Source organism: Erinaceus europaeus, chromosome 2 (assembly GCF_950295315.1).
Source record: "Erinaceus europaeus chromosome 2, mEriEur2.1, whole genome shotgun sequence".
Taxonomy (NCBI): domain Eukaryota; kingdom Metazoa; phylum Chordata; class Mammalia; order Eulipotyphla; family Erinaceidae; genus Erinaceus; species Erinaceus europaeus.
This window is the reverse complement of record NC_080163.1, coordinates 200021395-200040641: the sequence shown is the minus strand read 5'-3', so window position 1 is coordinate 200040641 and position 19247 is coordinate 200021395. Positions and strand designations below refer to the sequence as shown.

The 19247-nt window shown below is 41.9% G+C and overlaps 1 protein-coding gene across 3 annotated transcripts in view; it reads right to left on the bottom strand.

The window, feature by feature from the left end:
• The window catches only part of ELOVL6 (ELOVL fatty acid elongase 6), a 114890-nt gene that overhangs the window by 23664 nt on the left and 71979 nt on the right, over window positions 1–19247 (bottom strand). For 2 of the 3 annotated variants that reach the window (XM_060186256.1, XM_007530779.3), the window contains exon 3: window positions 17418–17549. The exons of the other annotated variant lie outside the window; for it this stretch is intronic. In XM_060186256.1, the coding sequence (XP_060042239.1) occupies window positions 17418–17549 (132 nt within the window). The remainder of the gene's footprint in view (window positions 1–17417; window positions 17550–19247) is intronic. 3 annotated transcript variants of the gene reach the window in all.

Here is a 19247-nt window from a genome sequence, read left to right as displayed (position 1 = left end):
AAGAAGGAAAGAGACAGAGAGACACCTGCAGTTCTGCTTCAACACTTGTGAAGCTTTCCCCCTGCAGGTGGGGACCAGGGGCTTGAGCCCAGGTCTTTGTGTATGGACTGTGGTACTGTGTGCGCTTAGCCAGATGCATCACCACCTCAAACCCCACCCCTACCTGAATATCTTTTTGAGAGTGCTGATTTACAGGTTTGTTGCAATAATGAAGGTGAATTGCCACATTAGCCCCAGGCAGATGTGACAGTACACTTTCCACAAGCCATCATCCCACTCCACCCCTTCCCCTCGGTGCTCTCCTCTTTTCCCTTTTGATGGACTCTACAGCTTGATAGAGCCGTATCTCTGGCAACAAACACGTCTTCATGTTCCTGTTTGTTTTTCAGATGCACTCAGAAGATTGGGACAGTAGCTGCTAGTCCTGCGAAATGTTTGAGCTTCTTGATTTTGATTAGATGAACAAACTCTTCTTGTCAAAGTTGTTCTCCAAGTGAGGGTTATACCTGGGTAGCAAGTCCTAAGTGTTACAGAAAGAAGTGCTCCTGTCCAAAAGACCTCAGGGCTGGAGGAAGAGGATCACAGCCCTGGAAATAGCTCTTAGTAATGAGGATAAGGGGATGGGGGGGGGGGAGCTTGCAGATAACATAATGGTTATGCAAACGACTCTGATGCCTGAGGCTCCAAAGTCAAAGGTTCAGCCCCCATACCACCATAAGCCAGAACTGAACAGTCATCTGGTTTAAAAATAATAATAATAATAATAAAAGTGGTCTGGGAGATGACACAGTGGACAAAGCATTGGACTCTTATGTGTGAGGTCCTGAGTTCAATCCCTGGCAGCACATGTACCACAGTGACTGGTTCTTCCCCTCTTTCCTATCTTTCTCATGAATAAATAAATAAATTCTTAAACAACAACAAATTAGATATAAACTTCTCCCCCCCACACCTATGGACATATAATCTTTGACAAAGGGGTCCAGACTACTAAATGGGGAAAGCAGAGTCTCTTCAACATATGGTGTTGGAAACAATGGGTTGAAACATGCAGAAGAATGAAACTGAACCACTGTATTTCACCAAATACAAAAGTAAATTCCAAGTGGATCAAGGACTTGGATGTTAGACCACAAACTTGAAACTGAACCACTATATTTCACCAAATACAAAAGTAAATTCCAAGTGGATCAAGGACTTGGATGTTAGACCACAAACTATCAGATACTTAGAGGAAAATATTGGCAGAACTCTTTTCCGTATAAATTTTAAAGACATCTTCAATGAAGTGAATCCAACTACAAAGAAGACTAAGACAAGCATAAACCTATGGGACTACATCAAATTAAAAAGCTTCTTCACAGCAAAAGAAACCACTACCCAAACCAAGAGACCCCTCACAGAATGGGAGAAGATCTTTACATGCCATACATCAGACAAGAGTTTAATAACCAACATATATAAAGAGCTTGCCAAACTCAACAACAAGACAACAAATAACCCCATCCAAAAATGGGGGGAGGACTTGGACAGAATATTCACCACAGGGAGTCAGGCTGTAGTGCAGCGGGCTAAGCGCAGGTGGTGCAAAGCACAAAGACCGGCATAAGGATCCCAGTTCGAACCCCGGCTCCCCACCTGCAGGGGAATCGCTTCACAGGCGGTGAAGCAGGTCTGCAGGTGTCTATCTTTCTCTCTTCCTCTCTGTCTTCCCCTCCCTCTCTCCATTTCTCTCTGTCCTATCCAACAACGACAACAACAATAATAACTACAACAATAAAACAACAAGGGCAACAAAAGGGAATAAATAAATAAAATAAAATAAAATAAAGAATATTCACCACAGAAGAGATCCAAAAGGCCGAGAAACACATGAAAAAATGCTCCAAGTCTCTGATTGTCAGAGAAATGCAAATCAAGACAACAATGAGATACCACTTCACTCCTGTGAGAATATCATACATCAGAAAAGGTAACAGCAGCAAATGCTGGAGAGGGTTGGGGTCAAAGGAACCCTCCTGCACTGCTGGTAGGAATGTCAATTGGTCCAACCTGTGTGGAGAACAGTCTGGAGAACTCTCAGAAGGCTAGAAATGGACCTATTCCTGCAAAAAATCATGTTGAGTGAAATAAGTCAGAAACAGAAGGATGAATATGGGATGATCTCACTCTCAGGCAGAAGTTGAAAAACAAGATCAGAAGGAAAAAAGAAAAAAAAAAAACACAAGTAGAACCTGAAATGGAATTGGCGTATCGCACCAAAGTAAAAGACCCTGGGGTGGGTGGGGAGAACACAGGTTCAAGAAAGATAACAGAGGACCTAGTGGGGGTTGTATTGTTATATGGGAAACTGGGGAATGTTATGTATGTACAAACTATTGTATTTACTGTTGAATGTAAAACATTAATTCCCCAATAAAGAAATAAAAAAAAAATAAAATAAAGATATAAACTTTAAAAAAAAAAAAAATGGGAAGGGGAGTTGGGCGGTAGCGCAGAGGGTTAAACGTAGGTGGCACGAAGTGCAAGGACCAGCAGAAGGATCGCCCCGGCTCCCCACCTGCAGGGGAGTCGCTTCACAGGTGGTGAAGCAGGTCTGCAGGTGTCTGTCTCTCCTCCTCTCTCCATTTCTCTCTTGTCCTATCCAACGACGATTATCAACAACAATAAAAACAACAAAGGCAACAAAAAGGAAATAAATAAATATTAAAAGAGAGAGAGAAGGAAGAGGAGGAGGAGGAAGAGAACAGTGATTTAGTCAAGTTGGGGGACACAAAATGCCACAGGCTAAAAGAGTGCAATTGCCTAAAACTAGATTTGGCCTCGGAAAATCACTTAGGCTTCCCTGAGCCTCAAAGCAGGAGTGAAAATCAGGTAAGGAACTATCAGAGCTTCGAACAAGGCCAGGCAACTGAGTAAACACCCAGGGACACATAGTAGCAGCATTATGAGAGCCAACTCAATTCTTCCAGACCCCTTTGTCCTCACCCTGCTTAAACTTGAGTGTTGAGGTGGCAAGTGACTGGGGCAGAGAGCTGGGTGACACTTTCCCCTGTGGGTCCGTCTAAATAGCAAGATTTTTCAGTGCCCGTTGATCTACGTGGACTCTTTTGCTTTGTGGGGGAATGTGGAATGCCTCCGCATCTTCTCTCAAGTTGAGGCAACTTGTGCCTAGCATCAATTGCTGTCAGCACAAAAGCACATCACAGTGCTTCTCAGACATCACGTCCACAAGTGTGAAGACTCCTTTGTGCTCGAGCTGGAGAACATGAGAGCAAGACTGACAACACATTGCTGCCTGCTGGGGCCGGGAGGAAGCTCTTGAAAAGCCTGAGAAGCATGACTTAGCTGGCGTGCTGTACGTGTAAAGGAAGAATAACAGGAAACCCCCTCCCTCCTGCCTTTTTAAATCAGAGCACTATATTTTCACCAGAGCACTAAACAGCTCTGGTGGGGGTGCAGGGGAATTGAACCTGAGACTCTGGAACCCGAAGGAAGTGTCTCTTTGCATAACCATTATGCTATCTACCCTTACCCAAAGACTAGTTTTTGTTTTTTTAACCAGGGCACTGATCAGCTCTGGTTTATGGTGGTATTGGGATTGAACCTAGGACTTTGAAATCTCAAGGATGACAGTCTCTTTGCATAACCATTAAGCTATCTATCCCAGCTAGAATCTCTTATAAAGGAATGGTAGATGGTATAATACTCACAGACCAGGTTTAAAAAAAAAAAAAAAAAAGGGAAACAGTCGATGAGAGACCAAAGATCATCTGCTCTACTCCTACCTTTAGGGTCTTTTTTATTTAATAATTTATTTATTTATTCATGAGAAAATGGTAGGAGGAGAGAGAGAAAGAGCCAGACATCACTCTGGTACATGTGCTGCCAGGGACTGTACTTGGAACTTTATGGTTGAGACTTTATCCACTACGCCACCTCCCAGACCACTGGGTTCCTGTTTATTAAACACTTTGTCCTGCTTTATATCTCACCACCTGTCAATCACCAGTTTGTAGGTGAGAACCATCACACCATCCTGACTTCCCTGGGCAGATGACCTCACTAATGTGTCCCAAGTCTCCCCTCTCCAGAGCCCTACCCCACTAGGGAAAGAAAGAAACAGGCTCGGGGTATGGATCTGCCCTACAAAACCAGTGTTGTAAGCAATTACAGAAGCCAGACCTCCCACCTTCTGTACCCCATAAAGAATTTTGGTCCAGAGCTGGTTGGTGGCGTACTTGGTTGAGAACACATGTGACAGTGTGCAATGACCCAGGTTCAAGCCCCTGGTCCTCACTTACAGGAGAAAAGCTTTATGAGTGATGAAGCGGTGATGTATCTCTCCTTTCACTCTCGATTTCTGGCTGTCTCTATCAAATAAATAAAGATAATAAAAAAAATTAATTTTGGTCCATACTCCCCAAGGGATGAAGAATAGGGAAAGTTTCCAATGGAGGGATGGGACATGGAATTATGGTGACGGGAACTGTGAGGAATTATACCCACATTAGCTTGTTAATCATTATTAAGTCACTACTGAAAGAAATAATGACAGAAAGGAGGGAAGGATGAAAGAAGAAAGGAAAAGATAAGAAAAAAAAAAAAAAGCAATATATGAGGCAGAAAATGTGTGTTTCTCTTTGCTTTTAATGACTCAGACTTCAGGAAATGTTATGTATGTACAAACTATTGTATTTACTGTTGGCTGTAAACCATTAATCTCCCAATAAAGAAATTTAAAAAGAACAAGGAGGAGGAGGATTATGGGATGATCTCACTCATAGAAGCTAAGGAGACAGAATGGGGGAAACAAAAATGTAGAACTTGAATTTGGTGGAATGCACCAAAGTAAAGGGCTCTAGGGAGGAAGAGGGCTTTCAGGTTCACCATCTGGGAGTCAGAGTGGGGAACAATCCTTGGGTGGTGGGAGGGGTGTGAAACTGTACTCATATTAACTTATAATCTTGTAAATCCAATAAGCCAGGGGAAAATACATTGACTGTTTCAAGTTCTATGACTCTCTCCATTTTAATTTGAGTATATATTTCTAAAGTCTAAGTGTTTAATGTGTTAAATTTGTAAACTGATTGAATTCAGACCTTGGGTTTACATTGTTTAAGCAGATCAAAATAAACATATATATTAAAAGTACTAAGTTAACATATATATATATATATATATATATACATATATCAACTATATATTAATATTAGACTAAAAGGAACCCTCCCCATTCTCTTTAAAATCCGTAATTCAAAATGACAACCCTTCAGGTTCATCACTCAGGTGAGACCTTTCCTTTCATAGTATTCTCTAATTCCATTCCACTTCCTAACAAAGTCCCAAAACCTAGATATAGACCAGGTCCCATGAGATAGAGCATATGTTCACACATATCCATAAACTAGGGCAAAATATATACCTGAAAGCAAAAGTACACAATAGTCTACAGTGAGTACCCCCCAACTCTTCATCTCCACTATTCCAGCCTTTAGGTCCATGATTGGTCAACAATTTGTTTGGCTTCGTATGTTAACTCTCTTTTCAGCCACCAGGTTCCAGATGCCAGCATGATGCCGACCAGACTTCCTTGGACAGAGGACCCCACCAATGTGTCCTGGAGCTCCGCTTCCCCAGAGACCCACCCTACTAGGGAAAGAGAGGCAGGCTGGGAGTATGGACGGACCAGTCAATGCCTATGTTCATCGGGAAAGCAATTACAGAAGCCAGACCTTCCACCTTCTGCATCCCACAATAACATTGGGACCATGCTCCCAGAGGGATAAAGAATAGGAAAGCTATCAGGGGAGGGGAGGAGATACAGAGTTCTGGTGGTGGGAATTGTGTGGAGCTGTACCCCTCTTGTCCTACAGTTTTGTTAATGTCTCCTTTTTTAAATAAATAAATAAATAATAATTAAAAAAAAATAAAATCCATAATTCTTCCAGTGTGTGCCATGAGATTGCATGGGCAGCCAGACACACCTCCAGCCCCAAAATCTCATAAGCAAAATAACATCAGTTTGAAATGAAGAAGCAGCTTTTCTGGGGGTCTTCTTCCCAACTAAGTCCAAGTGGTGCTAAGATAGAAGACAACAGAAGAGAGGAAGAAAGAAGAGATGAGGAGCATTCAACACGTGACAAGGATGGGTGGAGGATGTTTATTTTGTGGGCATTGAGCAGAAGCTTACTGGCTTGAATGAAAGTTAACCTAGGGCCAGAGGTACATCCAGGAAATGTTGTGATTCATTTGTTTTCTTTGTATTGCCACCTGGGCTATCACTGGGGCTCCCTCAGTACCTCACACTGATGAATCCACTGCTCCTGGCAGCCTTTCACCACCCCCCTTAGTTGAAAGGACAGAGAGAAATTGAGAGGGGAGGGAGAAATAGAGAGGGAGCGAGACACAGCTAATGACTTCCCCACCCTTTGGGGAGTGAGGACTCAAACCTAGGTCCTTGCACATGGTACTGTGTGCACTTATCCAAGTATGCAACTGCCTGGCTGTAATGTAGTTTTGTTGTTGTTGTTTTAATAGATTTGCAAACGCTCCAATTTATAGGTAAAGGACTTTTGATTAAGGACGAGACAGGAAATGACAGGGTGTGCAAGTAGTTTGCGTGAAGAAAGCATTCGGAAAAGTAAGTAAATATTAGGACGATAATATAATGATTTTTTAATTTTTGAAGCAGAACACCACTCAGTTCTGACTTATGGTGATGCTGGGGATTGAACTTGGCACCTTTGGTGCCTTATGTATATTAAAGCACCAAGGTGAAGGACTCTGGTGGGGGTAAGGGAGGGACTGTCAGGTCCTGAAACTTGATGGGAGGAGGTCCTAGGTGGGGGGTTAGAATGTTATGTGGAAGACTGAGAAATGTTACACATGTACCAATTACTGTATTTTATTGTCGACTGTAAACCATTAATCCCTCCAATAAAGAAAAAAATTCAGTCTTTTTGTGTAACCATTATGCTATCTCCCCAGCGCAATAATATAGTAATTTATGTAATATATTTTCATGCCTGAGACTCAAAGGTCCCAAGTTCAGTATCTGGCACTGCCAAAAGTCAAAGCTGAGCTGTGCTCTAGCCATAAAAACAAAACAAAAGTAATAAAATAGAACTATATAACCCGTAAGCCCGTGGAAAGAATTGTTTGTATATATATTGCATGAGTGAACGATGCCCACAGGGGAGGAAAAAAAAAAGACCAACTTTGAAAAATGTGAAAGGCTTATATTAAAGTGATTTGTCTGAACATTCCAAATTTATGGGGCGACAAGTCAAACATTTACACGTTATAAAACATGAGAACCGGGAGTCAGGCTGTAGCACAGCAGGTTAAGCGCAGGTGGCGCAAAGCACGAGGACCAGCATAAGGATCCCGGTTCAAACCCCGGCTCCCCATCTGCAGGGGAGTCGCTTCACAGGCGGTGAAGCAGGTCTGCAGGTGTCTTTCTCTCCTCCTCTCTGTCTTCCCCTCCTCTCTCCTTTTCTCTCTGTCCTATCCAACAACGACAACAACAACAATAACTACAACAATAAAACAACAAGGGAAACAAAAGGGAATAAATAAATAAAATAAATATTAAAAAAAAAACAACAAAAAAACATGAGAACCAGGTTCAGATGAGATGTCAATACAGGGGTTCAGAGGTATAACCCACACCTTGTCTGCATGAGACCCTGGGTTTGATCCCTGGCACTGCAAGCAAAAGCAAGAAAGACAACAAAAACAAAACAACAACAACAACAACAACAAAAAAAACAAGCACAAGCGAGCCTGGGAAATGGCATAGTGGATAAAACATTGGACCCTCAAGCATGAGGTCCCAAGTTCAATTGCTAGCATTGCATGTGCCAGACTGATGCTCTGGGCCATCATTTTTCCACCAATAAACAAAAAAAAAAAAATTTTTTTTTAAAGAAAAAGGACAAGAAGGAATGTGAGTATCATAAATGATGGGTTCGTGAGGTAGGGGCTCTCTCCTCTCTCTCACATACACACAGATTCAAAATAAAGATGGAGGGGTAAGTTTGAGCTCAATATTCATTTACTTTCTCTTTGGGTTTTGGTGAGACAATAGTTTCTCAGTGGTATATAAGTAGAATGACCTTTTCATCTACCATTCAAACTAGAGCATCTCTGAGAGTGAAAAGTTATGAATAATCTCCAGAGCCATAGAGCTCATCTGGCCCGGAGCCCAGCAGAAAGTACACATCTCTGTTTATAAGCTCTGCCTTACTTTGAAGGGATAGACAGAGGCCATCTCTAATCTTTATTACTGTTCTTAGGTATTTCAAAAGGAGTCAAGTGATTCAATTAGTGTCACTTTATTATGATTTGAGACTAATGCCTCCTCTGGCAAGGGAGCTGTTGTTTTACATATACACAACAAACATGAGCTTTGAGAAACTGTGAGAGTAGCCTCTGTATATAAAACCAGTTCATGTTCTCTCTTACCTGTCAGTGGTGCTCCTGAGGAATGGGGTGGGGCAGCGGGGATAGGAAAGCATGTGGGGGTTCCCTTGGGTTGGCCCTGGAGCCTCTGATGCAAGCCCCTAGTGTCATTTTACCTGACTAACCTCTGGGCTGAGTCCATTCCCAGCCAGAGATCTCTCAGGGTGACTGCCTACATTCTGCTCACAGCCATCAAGTAGGCAAGGAAGGGAGTTTCCTGTAGTCTACAGTTGTGGTGTGTGAATTTCTTTGCTGCGTATCTAGGTTAACAGAATGACAGGGTTGGTGAAATAGTTCGCCTGAACAGCATATACTGCTTTGCCATGTGTGCCACCCAAGTTTAAGCCCCCCACCACACTGAAGGAAGTTTTGGTGCTGTAGTCCCTTTCACTCTTTCTGTCTGCCTTTGCTATCTTTTTTTTTTTTTTTTTTTCTGCCTCCAGGGTTATTGCTGGAGTTCGGTGTCTGCGTAGGAATCCACTGTGTCTGCGTAGGAATCCACTGTGCCTGGAGGTTATTTTTCTCTTTTTGTTGCCCTTGTTGTTATTATTGCCGTCGTTGTTGCTGGATAGGACAGAGAGAAATGGAGAGAGGATGGAAGACAGAGAGGGGGAGAGAAAGACAGACACCTGCAGACCTGCTTCACCACCTGCGAAGCGACTTCCCTGCATGTGGGGAGCCGGGGGCTCGAACAGGGATCCTTGAGTGGGTCCTTGCGTTATGTACCATGTGACCGTTGTTATCTTAAAATAACTGAGTAAAAAGATATATAAATAAATGAAAGCATGGTGGGTCCTTTAGGAAGTAACTGGCCTAATAACTCATTGTTTTCAATTCAGTGTACATGGCTCACGATTCTCTTGGTGCAGAGGAGAAAGCCGTGCGATCCCTTTGTAACCTGACCTTTGAAAGCAGCCACGTCATTTCCTCCTTTCAGCCTCAATAAATAAGGTTTCAGAACAATTAGACTGCAGTTTTCTTTCAGAAAACTTCCTCTGATGTGTGCGTTTGTTTTAATTTTTTAATTCTCCTTTTTTTTTAAATTGCCACCAGAGTTATTGCTGGGGCTTGGTGCCTATATTATGAACCTACCACTCCTGAGGCCATTCACCACCCCACCTTTTATTTTGATAAAGACAAGAGAGAAATTGAGAGGGGAGGGGGGGAGAGAGAGGGAGAGACTGAGAGACACCCAGAGCACTGTTTCACCACTCCTGAAACCCCGTCCCCCAGCAGGTGGAGAGTGGAGGCTCAAATCCTCTTCCTGGGTCATGGTAATAAGCTTACTCAAGTGGATGTGACACCCTCCAGCAGAGAGAGAGAGAGAGAGGGAGAGGGAGAGGGAGAGAGAGAGAGGAGAGGGAGAGGGAGAGGGAGAAAGTTTGTGTGTGTGTAGCTGGTATTTTAATAACTAACAAGCGACTGACTCTGCAGTTTTCTTTCAGAAAACTTTATTTTTCTTTCTAGTGTGTGTTTATGTCTGGAGCCTTGAAGATTCAGTGACTTCACCATTCCTTGGCCAATTCTTTCATTAAGAGATATAGAGGAGGACACACACACACAAACACACACACACACACACACCTTTCAGTTTAAAACATTAGACAGAAGTTGCAATTGATAAAATGTCCAAGGTCGTTTGATACAAATGAAACAAAAGTGGGAGTTGGGCGGTAGCGCAGTAGGTTAAATGCAGGTGGTGCAAAGCGCAAGGACCGGCGAAAAGATCCGGTTCGAGCCCCCGGCTCCCCACCTGCAGGGAAGTCACTTCACAGGTGGTGAAGCAGGTCTGCAGGTGTCTGTCTTTCTCTCCCCCTCTCTGTCTTCCCCTCCTCTCTCCATTTCTCTCTGTCCTATCCAACAACGACGACAACATTAATAACTACAACAATAAAACAACAAGGGCACCAAAAGCAAATCAATAAATGAATTTTTTTCTTAAAAAAATGAAACAAAAGGCAAAGAGGCACAAAGAACTAAGATCAGATCAGATACTCTATTTTAAAGTGGATTAAATATAAAACAAAACAAAACATTCGTTAAGTGCATGTAACATGAAGTGCAAGGACCGGCGTAAGAATCCCGGTTCCAGCCCCCGGCTCCCCACTTGCAGGGGAGTTGCTTAACCGGTGGTGAAGCAGGTCTGCAGGTGTCTGTCTTTCTCTCCCCCTCTCTGTCTTCCCCTCCTCTCTCCATTTCTCTCTGTCCTATCTAACGACGACATCAATAACAACAACAATAATAACTACAACAGCAATAAAAAAACAAGGGCAACAAAAGAGGAAATAAATGTAAAAAAAAATTAAAAGATCAGTGGTCTGGGATGTGGCGCAGTGATAAGGTTTTTAACTCTCAAGCATGAGGTCCTGAGTTCGATTCCCAGCATCACATGTGCCAGAGTGATGTCTGGTTCTTTCTCTCTCCTCCTATCTTTCTCATTAATAAGTAAGTAAATTCTTAAAAAAAAAAAAAAAATCAACAAATGTCAGTGAATAGTAGTTGATCTCCATTTGGCAATAGGATGGATATTTTAAAAGACAGAAGCATAATAAACATAATCCTCAAGACTCAAACACCCCACAAATGGAGAAGAAAGGCCCTCCAAATGATCCTTACAGCCTCCCATACACTTAACTCAAAGTCACTGTCAGTAAACAGAACAATGTACATTCTCAATTCTAAATTCACATTATTCGGGTAGTTCTAGAAAACAAAGATCAATAGGGTATAATTCTCACTAATGAAAAACACAAACTCCCCACTAGTTTTGAATGTATTTTCTGCATAAGCCAGAATAAATTCAATGACAAAACAAAAATGAGATCCCAACAGGAAAAATGGCTAGTTAATTATCAAGCGGGGGGGGGGGGGGGGGGGGGGGAAGGAGTCATACTGTAAAGTGAGGACATCTGGCTTTGTGCAAATAAAGTCGAAGGCAATCGAGGCCAGAGTGAATCACCAGGAAACAGGAGTGAGCAAACCCAAGACAGGTGTGATAGTTGACATCTATAAATACGCAGCACAAAAGTTATTTTATTCTGAGTGTCACTAGCCAGACACCCATGCTTTTGACCTGTTTTGAGGTGAGACCCAGAGAAGGCATCTCAGAACTCTCAATGTTGCCACTGACAAGGTTGTCACTGATAAAGCCAATGAAACAAAAGTACACCCTTTACACCTCAACCTAGGAGGATAAACAATATAAAACTCATAGACAGAAGTTGAAAAACAAGCCCAGAAGGGAAAACACTAAGCAGAACTTGGACTGGGTTTGGTGTATTGCACTAAAGTCAAAGACTCTGGGTTGGTGAGGAGGGTTCAGGGACAGGATGGCAGAGGAGGATCTAGTGGGGGTTAAATTGTTATGGGGGAAACTGGGAAATGTTACGCATGTACAAACTACTGTACTGTTGACTGCAAACCATTAATCTTCCAATAAAGAAATTTAAAAAGAATAAAAAAGGAAAATTATATAGCTATAACTGTACAATGAGGTCACCAGAGAGGCAGGAGGAAGTGGCAAAAGGGTGATGGTGTTGGTGGTGGTGTTGGGGTCCAGTGAAAGTAGATAGAGGGGTGTCGATAGTTTGGTGGTGGGTGTGGTGTGATGGCACACAGCAGGAAGAGGGGTGAAATTATTAGGGGCAGGCTAGGGTTAGGCAGAGCCGTTTGGGCAAGGGTCTCCTCAGCAAGATGTCCACATCCTCTTTAGGAGGAAAATACTATTATGGATGAACAGGGATAGGCACCCTATGCAAATGAGGCATCGTGGACTGACCAGCGACCAACAGTGGAAGGGTCTGACCCGTTCCCATTTCGGTCTGCCAGTAGCCTATATAAGTACTTGGCTCTGTGGAGCCAGTGTCATTACTATGCCTCTCTCCTGTGAATTAACCCCACCAATGTGTCCTGGAGCTCTGCTTCCCCAGAGACCCTGCCCCACTAGGGAAAGAGAGAGGCAGGCTGGGAGTATGGATCGACCAGTCAACGCCCAGGTTCAGCAGGGAAGCAATTACAGAAGCCAGACCTTCTACCTTCTGCATCCCACAATGACCCTGGGTCCATACTCCCAGAGATAGAGAATGGGAAAGCTATCAGGGGAGGGGATGGGATATGGAGATCAGGTGGTAGGAATTATGTGGAGCTGTACCCCTCTTATCCTACAGTTTTGTTAATGTCTCCTTTCTAAAATAAATAAAAAATAATAATAAAACTAGTAATAAATATGTTCACCAAAAAAAAAAAAAAAAAAATATTATCTTGCCTGACTCAAAGGGTTCTACTGATTCTTCATGGCTACTATTGTGACAGACAGTACTGGGAAACCCACTAGGGATTCCCCAGGAGCTATAAGGCTCCATCAGACCTGGAAATATGCTTTCCCCTGGTATCCAGTAGGCTTTAAAAGAGTGGGTACTTGCTTCTCCCCCAACAGAACTGTGCCCCTAAAATAAACAACTATGTAAACCAAGGCCATCTCAATGAAAGTATGTCAAGTCCTGTATCAGTCAATTTAGGTCACCTAACAACAGGATTAGTGACTTGGCAAAATTTACAAAGGATGGATTTGAGACACCCTCAAGTTTTTGTTACTAGTTTTTTTTGTTACTAGTTACAAGTTTTTTGCTCTAATAGGAACCATCTCATCTGAGAGATCTCTTTATTCAAAAGACCAGAACTATTCTCAGAACTGATACAGTATTCAGACATCTTGAGCCTGAGCCATCATTAAGCCTCCTCACCCTGGGATGATCTCATCAAATAGCAAAATGCTTATTCTTGGGTTGGGTGGGAGGGAAGTTGGAAGGTCATCATCTCCTTTGTATTTATAAAGCCTGACACTGGAGGTGTCTGAAGAGGGCATTATGGGTAACAGAGATAAACGGTCTAAGACAACCCCCAATTTCAAGAAATCATTTTCAGATGAGTGAGTTCACTGGACACCTGGGGTATGCAATGCAGCAAATTCCACCTCGTCAGTTCTAAAAGAAAGTACACAGTCAAGTGGCTTTTGTGAATACTGTTATCAGACTTGGTCAAAATCCAAAGGCAGAGAAAGATGGGGTGGGGGCAGGCAGTGGCACACCTGGTTAAGTGCTCACATTACAGTGCACAAGGACCCAGGTTCAAACCCCTGGTCCTCACCTGAAGGGAGGAAAGCTTCACGAGTGGAGAAGCAGGTCTGTAAGTGTCTGTCTGTCTCTCCCTCTCTATCCCCCAACCCCAATTTCTGTCTCTATGCAATAATAAATAAGCAAAAGTATTTAAATAAAAACAACTATATGTATTTCAGGACAACTAGTCATTGGTGTTAAGTTTCCTATCAGAAAATCTTATAAGTGAGTTATATGAACATAAAGAAACTAGATCCAATTAACAAGTACTTAGAAATATATGGGGGGCCAGGGAGTGGCGCATCTAGTTAAGCTCATATATTACAGTGTGCAAGGACCCAGGTTCAAGCCTGTGGTCCCCTGTAAAGGGAAAGCATTGTGAGTAATAAAATAAGGCTACAGATGTGTGTCTCTCTCCTTCTCTATTCCCTCCCCCTCAATTTCTCTCAATTATCCAGTAATAAATACATAAAATTAAAAGAAAGAAGGAAAGAGAAAAATATATGGGACAAAAGAACTGAAGTTGCACATTTCAGTCCAAGGGAATGGTAGGAATGTCTATTGGACAAATAATCTGGTTTCTTCAAAGGATGGATGTAGGAACTTGGGAGAAGAAGACAGTTTAATTATTTAACTTATGTATCCGATGTCCTGGGAAATAGTTCCACTAGCAGAGTCTAGACAACAATACTGTAAACCAGAGTGGTACCGTAGCTTCTCTGTGACATGAAACACCATCTCACATAAAATAAACCAGCCACTGGAATCTTACTTCATCCCATTTCTTCAAATAAACTTCAAAAAGACACCCTGATGAGGCAACTAGGGAATTATATTTAATAGTAGAGATTTTAAGTGAGATGACTGTAGTCAGTTTTCAAAAGAGTAGTACTTGTCTCTTAGAAATGTTATCATTTCATTCATAAAGATTTCAGCTTATGGTATTTCCAAATAATCTGAGATGGAAAGAGAAAGCTGATAGGAAAGAGATGAAATAGGAATGTCAGTGTTGAAAACCATTTAAGAAGGTGTGTGTGTGTGTGTGTGTGTGTGTGTGTGTGTGTGTACATGCAAGAGATAAAGAAGGGGGTAGGGTTCCTGTTACTCTTCTCTGTTTACATACACTAATATTTTTTTATATTTATTTTATTTATTTTTTCACTTTTGTTGCCCTTGTTGATTTATTGTTGTAGTTATTATTGTTGTTGTTGTTGTTGGATAGGACAGAGAGAAATGGAAAGAGGGAGGGGAAGACAGAGAGGAGGAGAGAAAGATAGACACCTGCAGACCTGCTTCACCGCCTGTGAAGCGACTCCCCTGCAGGTGGGGAGCCAGGGTTCGAACCGGGATCCTTATGCCGGTCTTTGTGCTTTGCGCCACCTGCGCTTAGCCCGCTGTACTACAGCCCGACTCCCTACACACACTAATATTTAAAATAAGCACGAAAAAAAAAAAAAGCAAACCAAACAAACAAACAAACAAAACCACCATGAAGGCCCATGGAATCTTGAAAAATTGCAAAATGTGAAAAAAAGACCCTATCAAAATAAAGATCACTTTTTCTTTCAAAATACTTATGGGAAGACATACTCTACAATAAGAAATAAATACAAATAAATAAATAGAAATACGAAATGAACATGCTAACTTCGTAGCCAAGAATCAAGACTGATACATATTGAAAGAGTAGAAGTCTTGGGGCAGACCTGAAAGGCAGCACCTTCCACAAAGCACTGCAATAAAGAGGACTTATAAAAATGACCAGCAAATGGGTATTGGGTGTACAGGAAGCCACAGAACACAAATGTACAACTCAGAGTCTGTGGAGATCCTCCTCTTGACTGATCATTTATAAGAAGCCTCCAATGAATAATGAGACTTTTAATGATATCTCTTTCTGCTCAGTGATATAACAGTTAATATGGGAACCCAACAAATAAGAATGAATATGGGGGGGGTGGTGGAAATGAACAAAGGTGCTATATATATCTAGATAGGAGCTTGGAAAAATCAGACACAGGACAGGTGTCATTCTTGCCTTGTAGATAAAATCTGTCACTGCTGTGGATACCAGCTGTGTGTCACTTAGCCTGGTGACTGCCTAGACCAACCAACAAATATTACAAAACTACAAGTGTCGGAAACACTTGCAGGAGTATGTCTGAACACTCAGTGGCATGTGCTCTCAGAGATTAATGGGCTGGTCCTGCCAACTTTCAGAATGAATTTGACCTTGATGCAAAGCACAGATGCACTGCATTAGCCTATGGCCGCAACCCAACTCAGGCCTTGTGGGCGGAGGGAGTTGTTCAGAAGATCAACAAGCACATTCTCTGATCTAGTGAGACTGACAGAAACAGGCATGTCTATTCCAGCCATGCTGGCTCAATGTCACTTTTGTGTAAAGTCACAGTCACAGCATGGACGTCACATTGGAATCCTACTTTATGCCAGATATCAAAGAGTTACCTGGTATGGCCATCTATTTATATCTATACTCACATTAAGAAAAAGAATGGAGGGAGTCCGGTGGTAGTACGGCGGGTTAAGTGCAGGTGGCGCAAAGCGCAAGGACCGGAGTAAGAATCCCGGTTCAAGCCTCCGGCTCCCCACTTGCAGGGGAGTCGCTTCACAGGCGGTGAAGCAGGTCTGCAGGTGTCTATCTTTCTCTCCCCCTCTCTGTCTTCCCCTCCTCTCTCCATTTCTCTCTGTCCTATCCAACAACAAGGACATCATCATCATCATCAAACAACAACAATAATAACTATAGCGATAAAACAACAAGGGCAACAAAAGGGAATAAATAAATATTTTAAAAAAGAAAATAAATTTAAAAAAGAACTAAAGTTTTTTTAAAAAAAGAAAAAGAATGGAATTGACAGGATGCCCTCAGACCTGTCATCATGAGTCAAAAAACAGGAGGTATTAGGTCAGATTAATAGTTAATGGTATTTACATACTTTCCTCATGTTTGGGGGCCACTCTCTGCCCTAATCCAGCTTTCTAGCCCTATTCTCAACTGATACCATCTTACCAGACAATATTTTTAGTCCATCTGCATATTAGCTATCCAGGCAAAAATTACTGAAGTCATGGGCCCCTTGGAATCTACCTAAAATAGACTTCCTAACTTCTTCCCTCATGGATACTCCTACTTTTTCATCTGCTCTATTTCTACCTTTGGGTTCCTCTTTTTTTTTTTTTCTTTTGGCAGTTGAGTATGAATTTTAATTAAGCCTACTCAGCTGAGGGTCCAGACCAGGGAAAACTCACGCAGGAGCTACCCAAGGACTGAACGCCCAAGCGCAGCCACAAGCATCTTCGGGTTCCTCTTTATGAAACAATTTGTCCTGCTTTATATCTTGCTGTCTTTTAGCCACCAAGTTGCAAGTGCTACTATGATTCCATTCTGGGCAGATGATCTCACCGATGTGTCCCGAAATCTTACTTCTCCAGAATTCTGCCCCACTAGGAAAAGATAGAAAGAGGCTTGGGGTATGGATTGACCGTGCTAACAATGCCCATGTCCAGCAGGGAAGCAATAGCATAAGCTAGCTAGACCTTCCACCATCTGCTCTCCATAAAGAATTTTAGCCCATATTCCCAGAGGGATAAAGAACAAGGAAATTTCCAATCGAAAGGATGGGGTACAGAACTCTGATGGTGTGAACTGTGTGGAATTGTACCTGTTAGCTTACAATCTTGTTAATCATTATTAAAATCTACTAAAAACAAGCAAAAACAAACAAACAGGAGGTGTAAGATGAAGTGCACTTTCAGCTATGCCTGAAGGAACAGCAGGATTTTATTAGGGAAACAGAAACAGAAAACACCTACCTGAAGACTGCAAGGGTCAATGACCAGAGCACTAAAGGCTTCCTCAGTTCAAACTTGGCTCGTTTGTTCATCAGGTGTCGGCCGCCAAAGATGAAGGCAGCGTATAGAGCAGAAAACAGGAACGATTTCTTCCTGTGAACAAGCCAAAAAAAAAAAAAAAAAAAAACACACACACACACAAAAAACACCCAAGTTTTAGGTGACTGAAAAGGCTTCTAGTCATACAGTTGAATATGTTCATTATTCACTGATTTTCTTACCAGCCTGTCTTCAGCAACTCTGGAAACATATGCTGAGAAATGGGCCTGTTCAGTCCAGCTGGTGACATGGACTTTCACTAGAACACCCCCCCATGGCAAGCTGGGTCGTTGAGATTAACTGACATACGTCAGGACCCACAGATTTTTTGGGAGGGCCTTTCTTTTACAGATTTATCATTGCTTCACAGTACTTTTTAAGTGTCCTGAATATAGTTTCATAAAGACATTAAGTGCCCAGTCACCCTGAACATGCCACCAAAATTCTAGTACCATCATCACCATTCAATTGACTCTTCTCCCCACCATTCTTCTTTTTTTTTTTTTACCCCTCCTCAATGTTTTTGGAAGGGGAATCTGAGTCTTAATTGTAAAAGTCCCAACCACATAGACTTGTGGTACAAAAAGAAACTTTTTCACCAAAACACTTTAAAAAAAAATTATATTCCCTTTTGTTGCCCTTGTTGTTTTTTATTGTTGTTGTTATTGACGTCGTTGTTGTTACATAGGATAGAGAGGGATGGAGAGAGGAGGGGAAGACAGAGAGAGACACCTGCAGATCTGCTTCACCGCCTGTGAAGCGACTCCCCTGCAGGTGGGGAGCCGGGGGCTTGAACTGGGATCCTTATGCCGGTCCTTGGCGCTTTGCGCAACGTGCGCTTAACCCGCTGCACTACCGCCTGACTCCCCAAAATAATTTTTTTAAGTGGTTGCTGGACAACATTTAGGTGACATCTTTAAGGATGACTTTTGATTTGAAACAAAATGATTAGTATTGGATCTGGAGAAAAGTCATTTACAACTGTGTCTTTTAAAAAAAGAATTTATTTATTTATTCATTCTTTCTAATAGAAATGATAGAAAAATGATTTGAAGAAAAAGTTGATTTAAAACATTCAATCCAGCTACACTTAAAGACTCTACCAACATTTCCTGAAATCTCTGAAAATAACTAGACTCAGTATTATTATTAAAATAACTCTGAAAATAACTATAATAACTGAAATAACTGAAAATAATAACTGAAATAACTGAAAATAATAATCTCTGAAAATAACTAGACTCAGTATTATTATTAAAATATGATTGTTAAAGAACATATAGTACAGTAGGAAGAACACAGGTGATGCCAGGTACAATAGCCTAAAAACTTGAACTTGATGCCAAACATTTAATTGTATTATTTATATGAAGCACAGGGAATAAATACAACACAACAAGTACACTCTACAGGACAACTAAATCACTTCAATAAATCTCTAGTGTGGAATCAAAACCCAAGACTGCTCTAGATCAAAAATGATGAAAGGGGAGTCGGGCGGTAGCGCAGCAGGTTAAGCGCATGTGGTGCAAAGCGCCAAGGATCAGCATAAGGATCCTGGTTCGAGCCCCCCGGCTTCCCACCTGCAGGGGAGTTGCTTCACAGGCAGTGAAGCAGGTCTGTAGGTGTCTGTCTTTCTCTCCTCCTCTCAGTCTTCCCCTCCTCTCTCCATTTCTCTCTGTCCTATCCAACAATGATGACACCAACAATAACAATTACAACAATAAAAAACAAGGGCAACAAAAGGGAGAA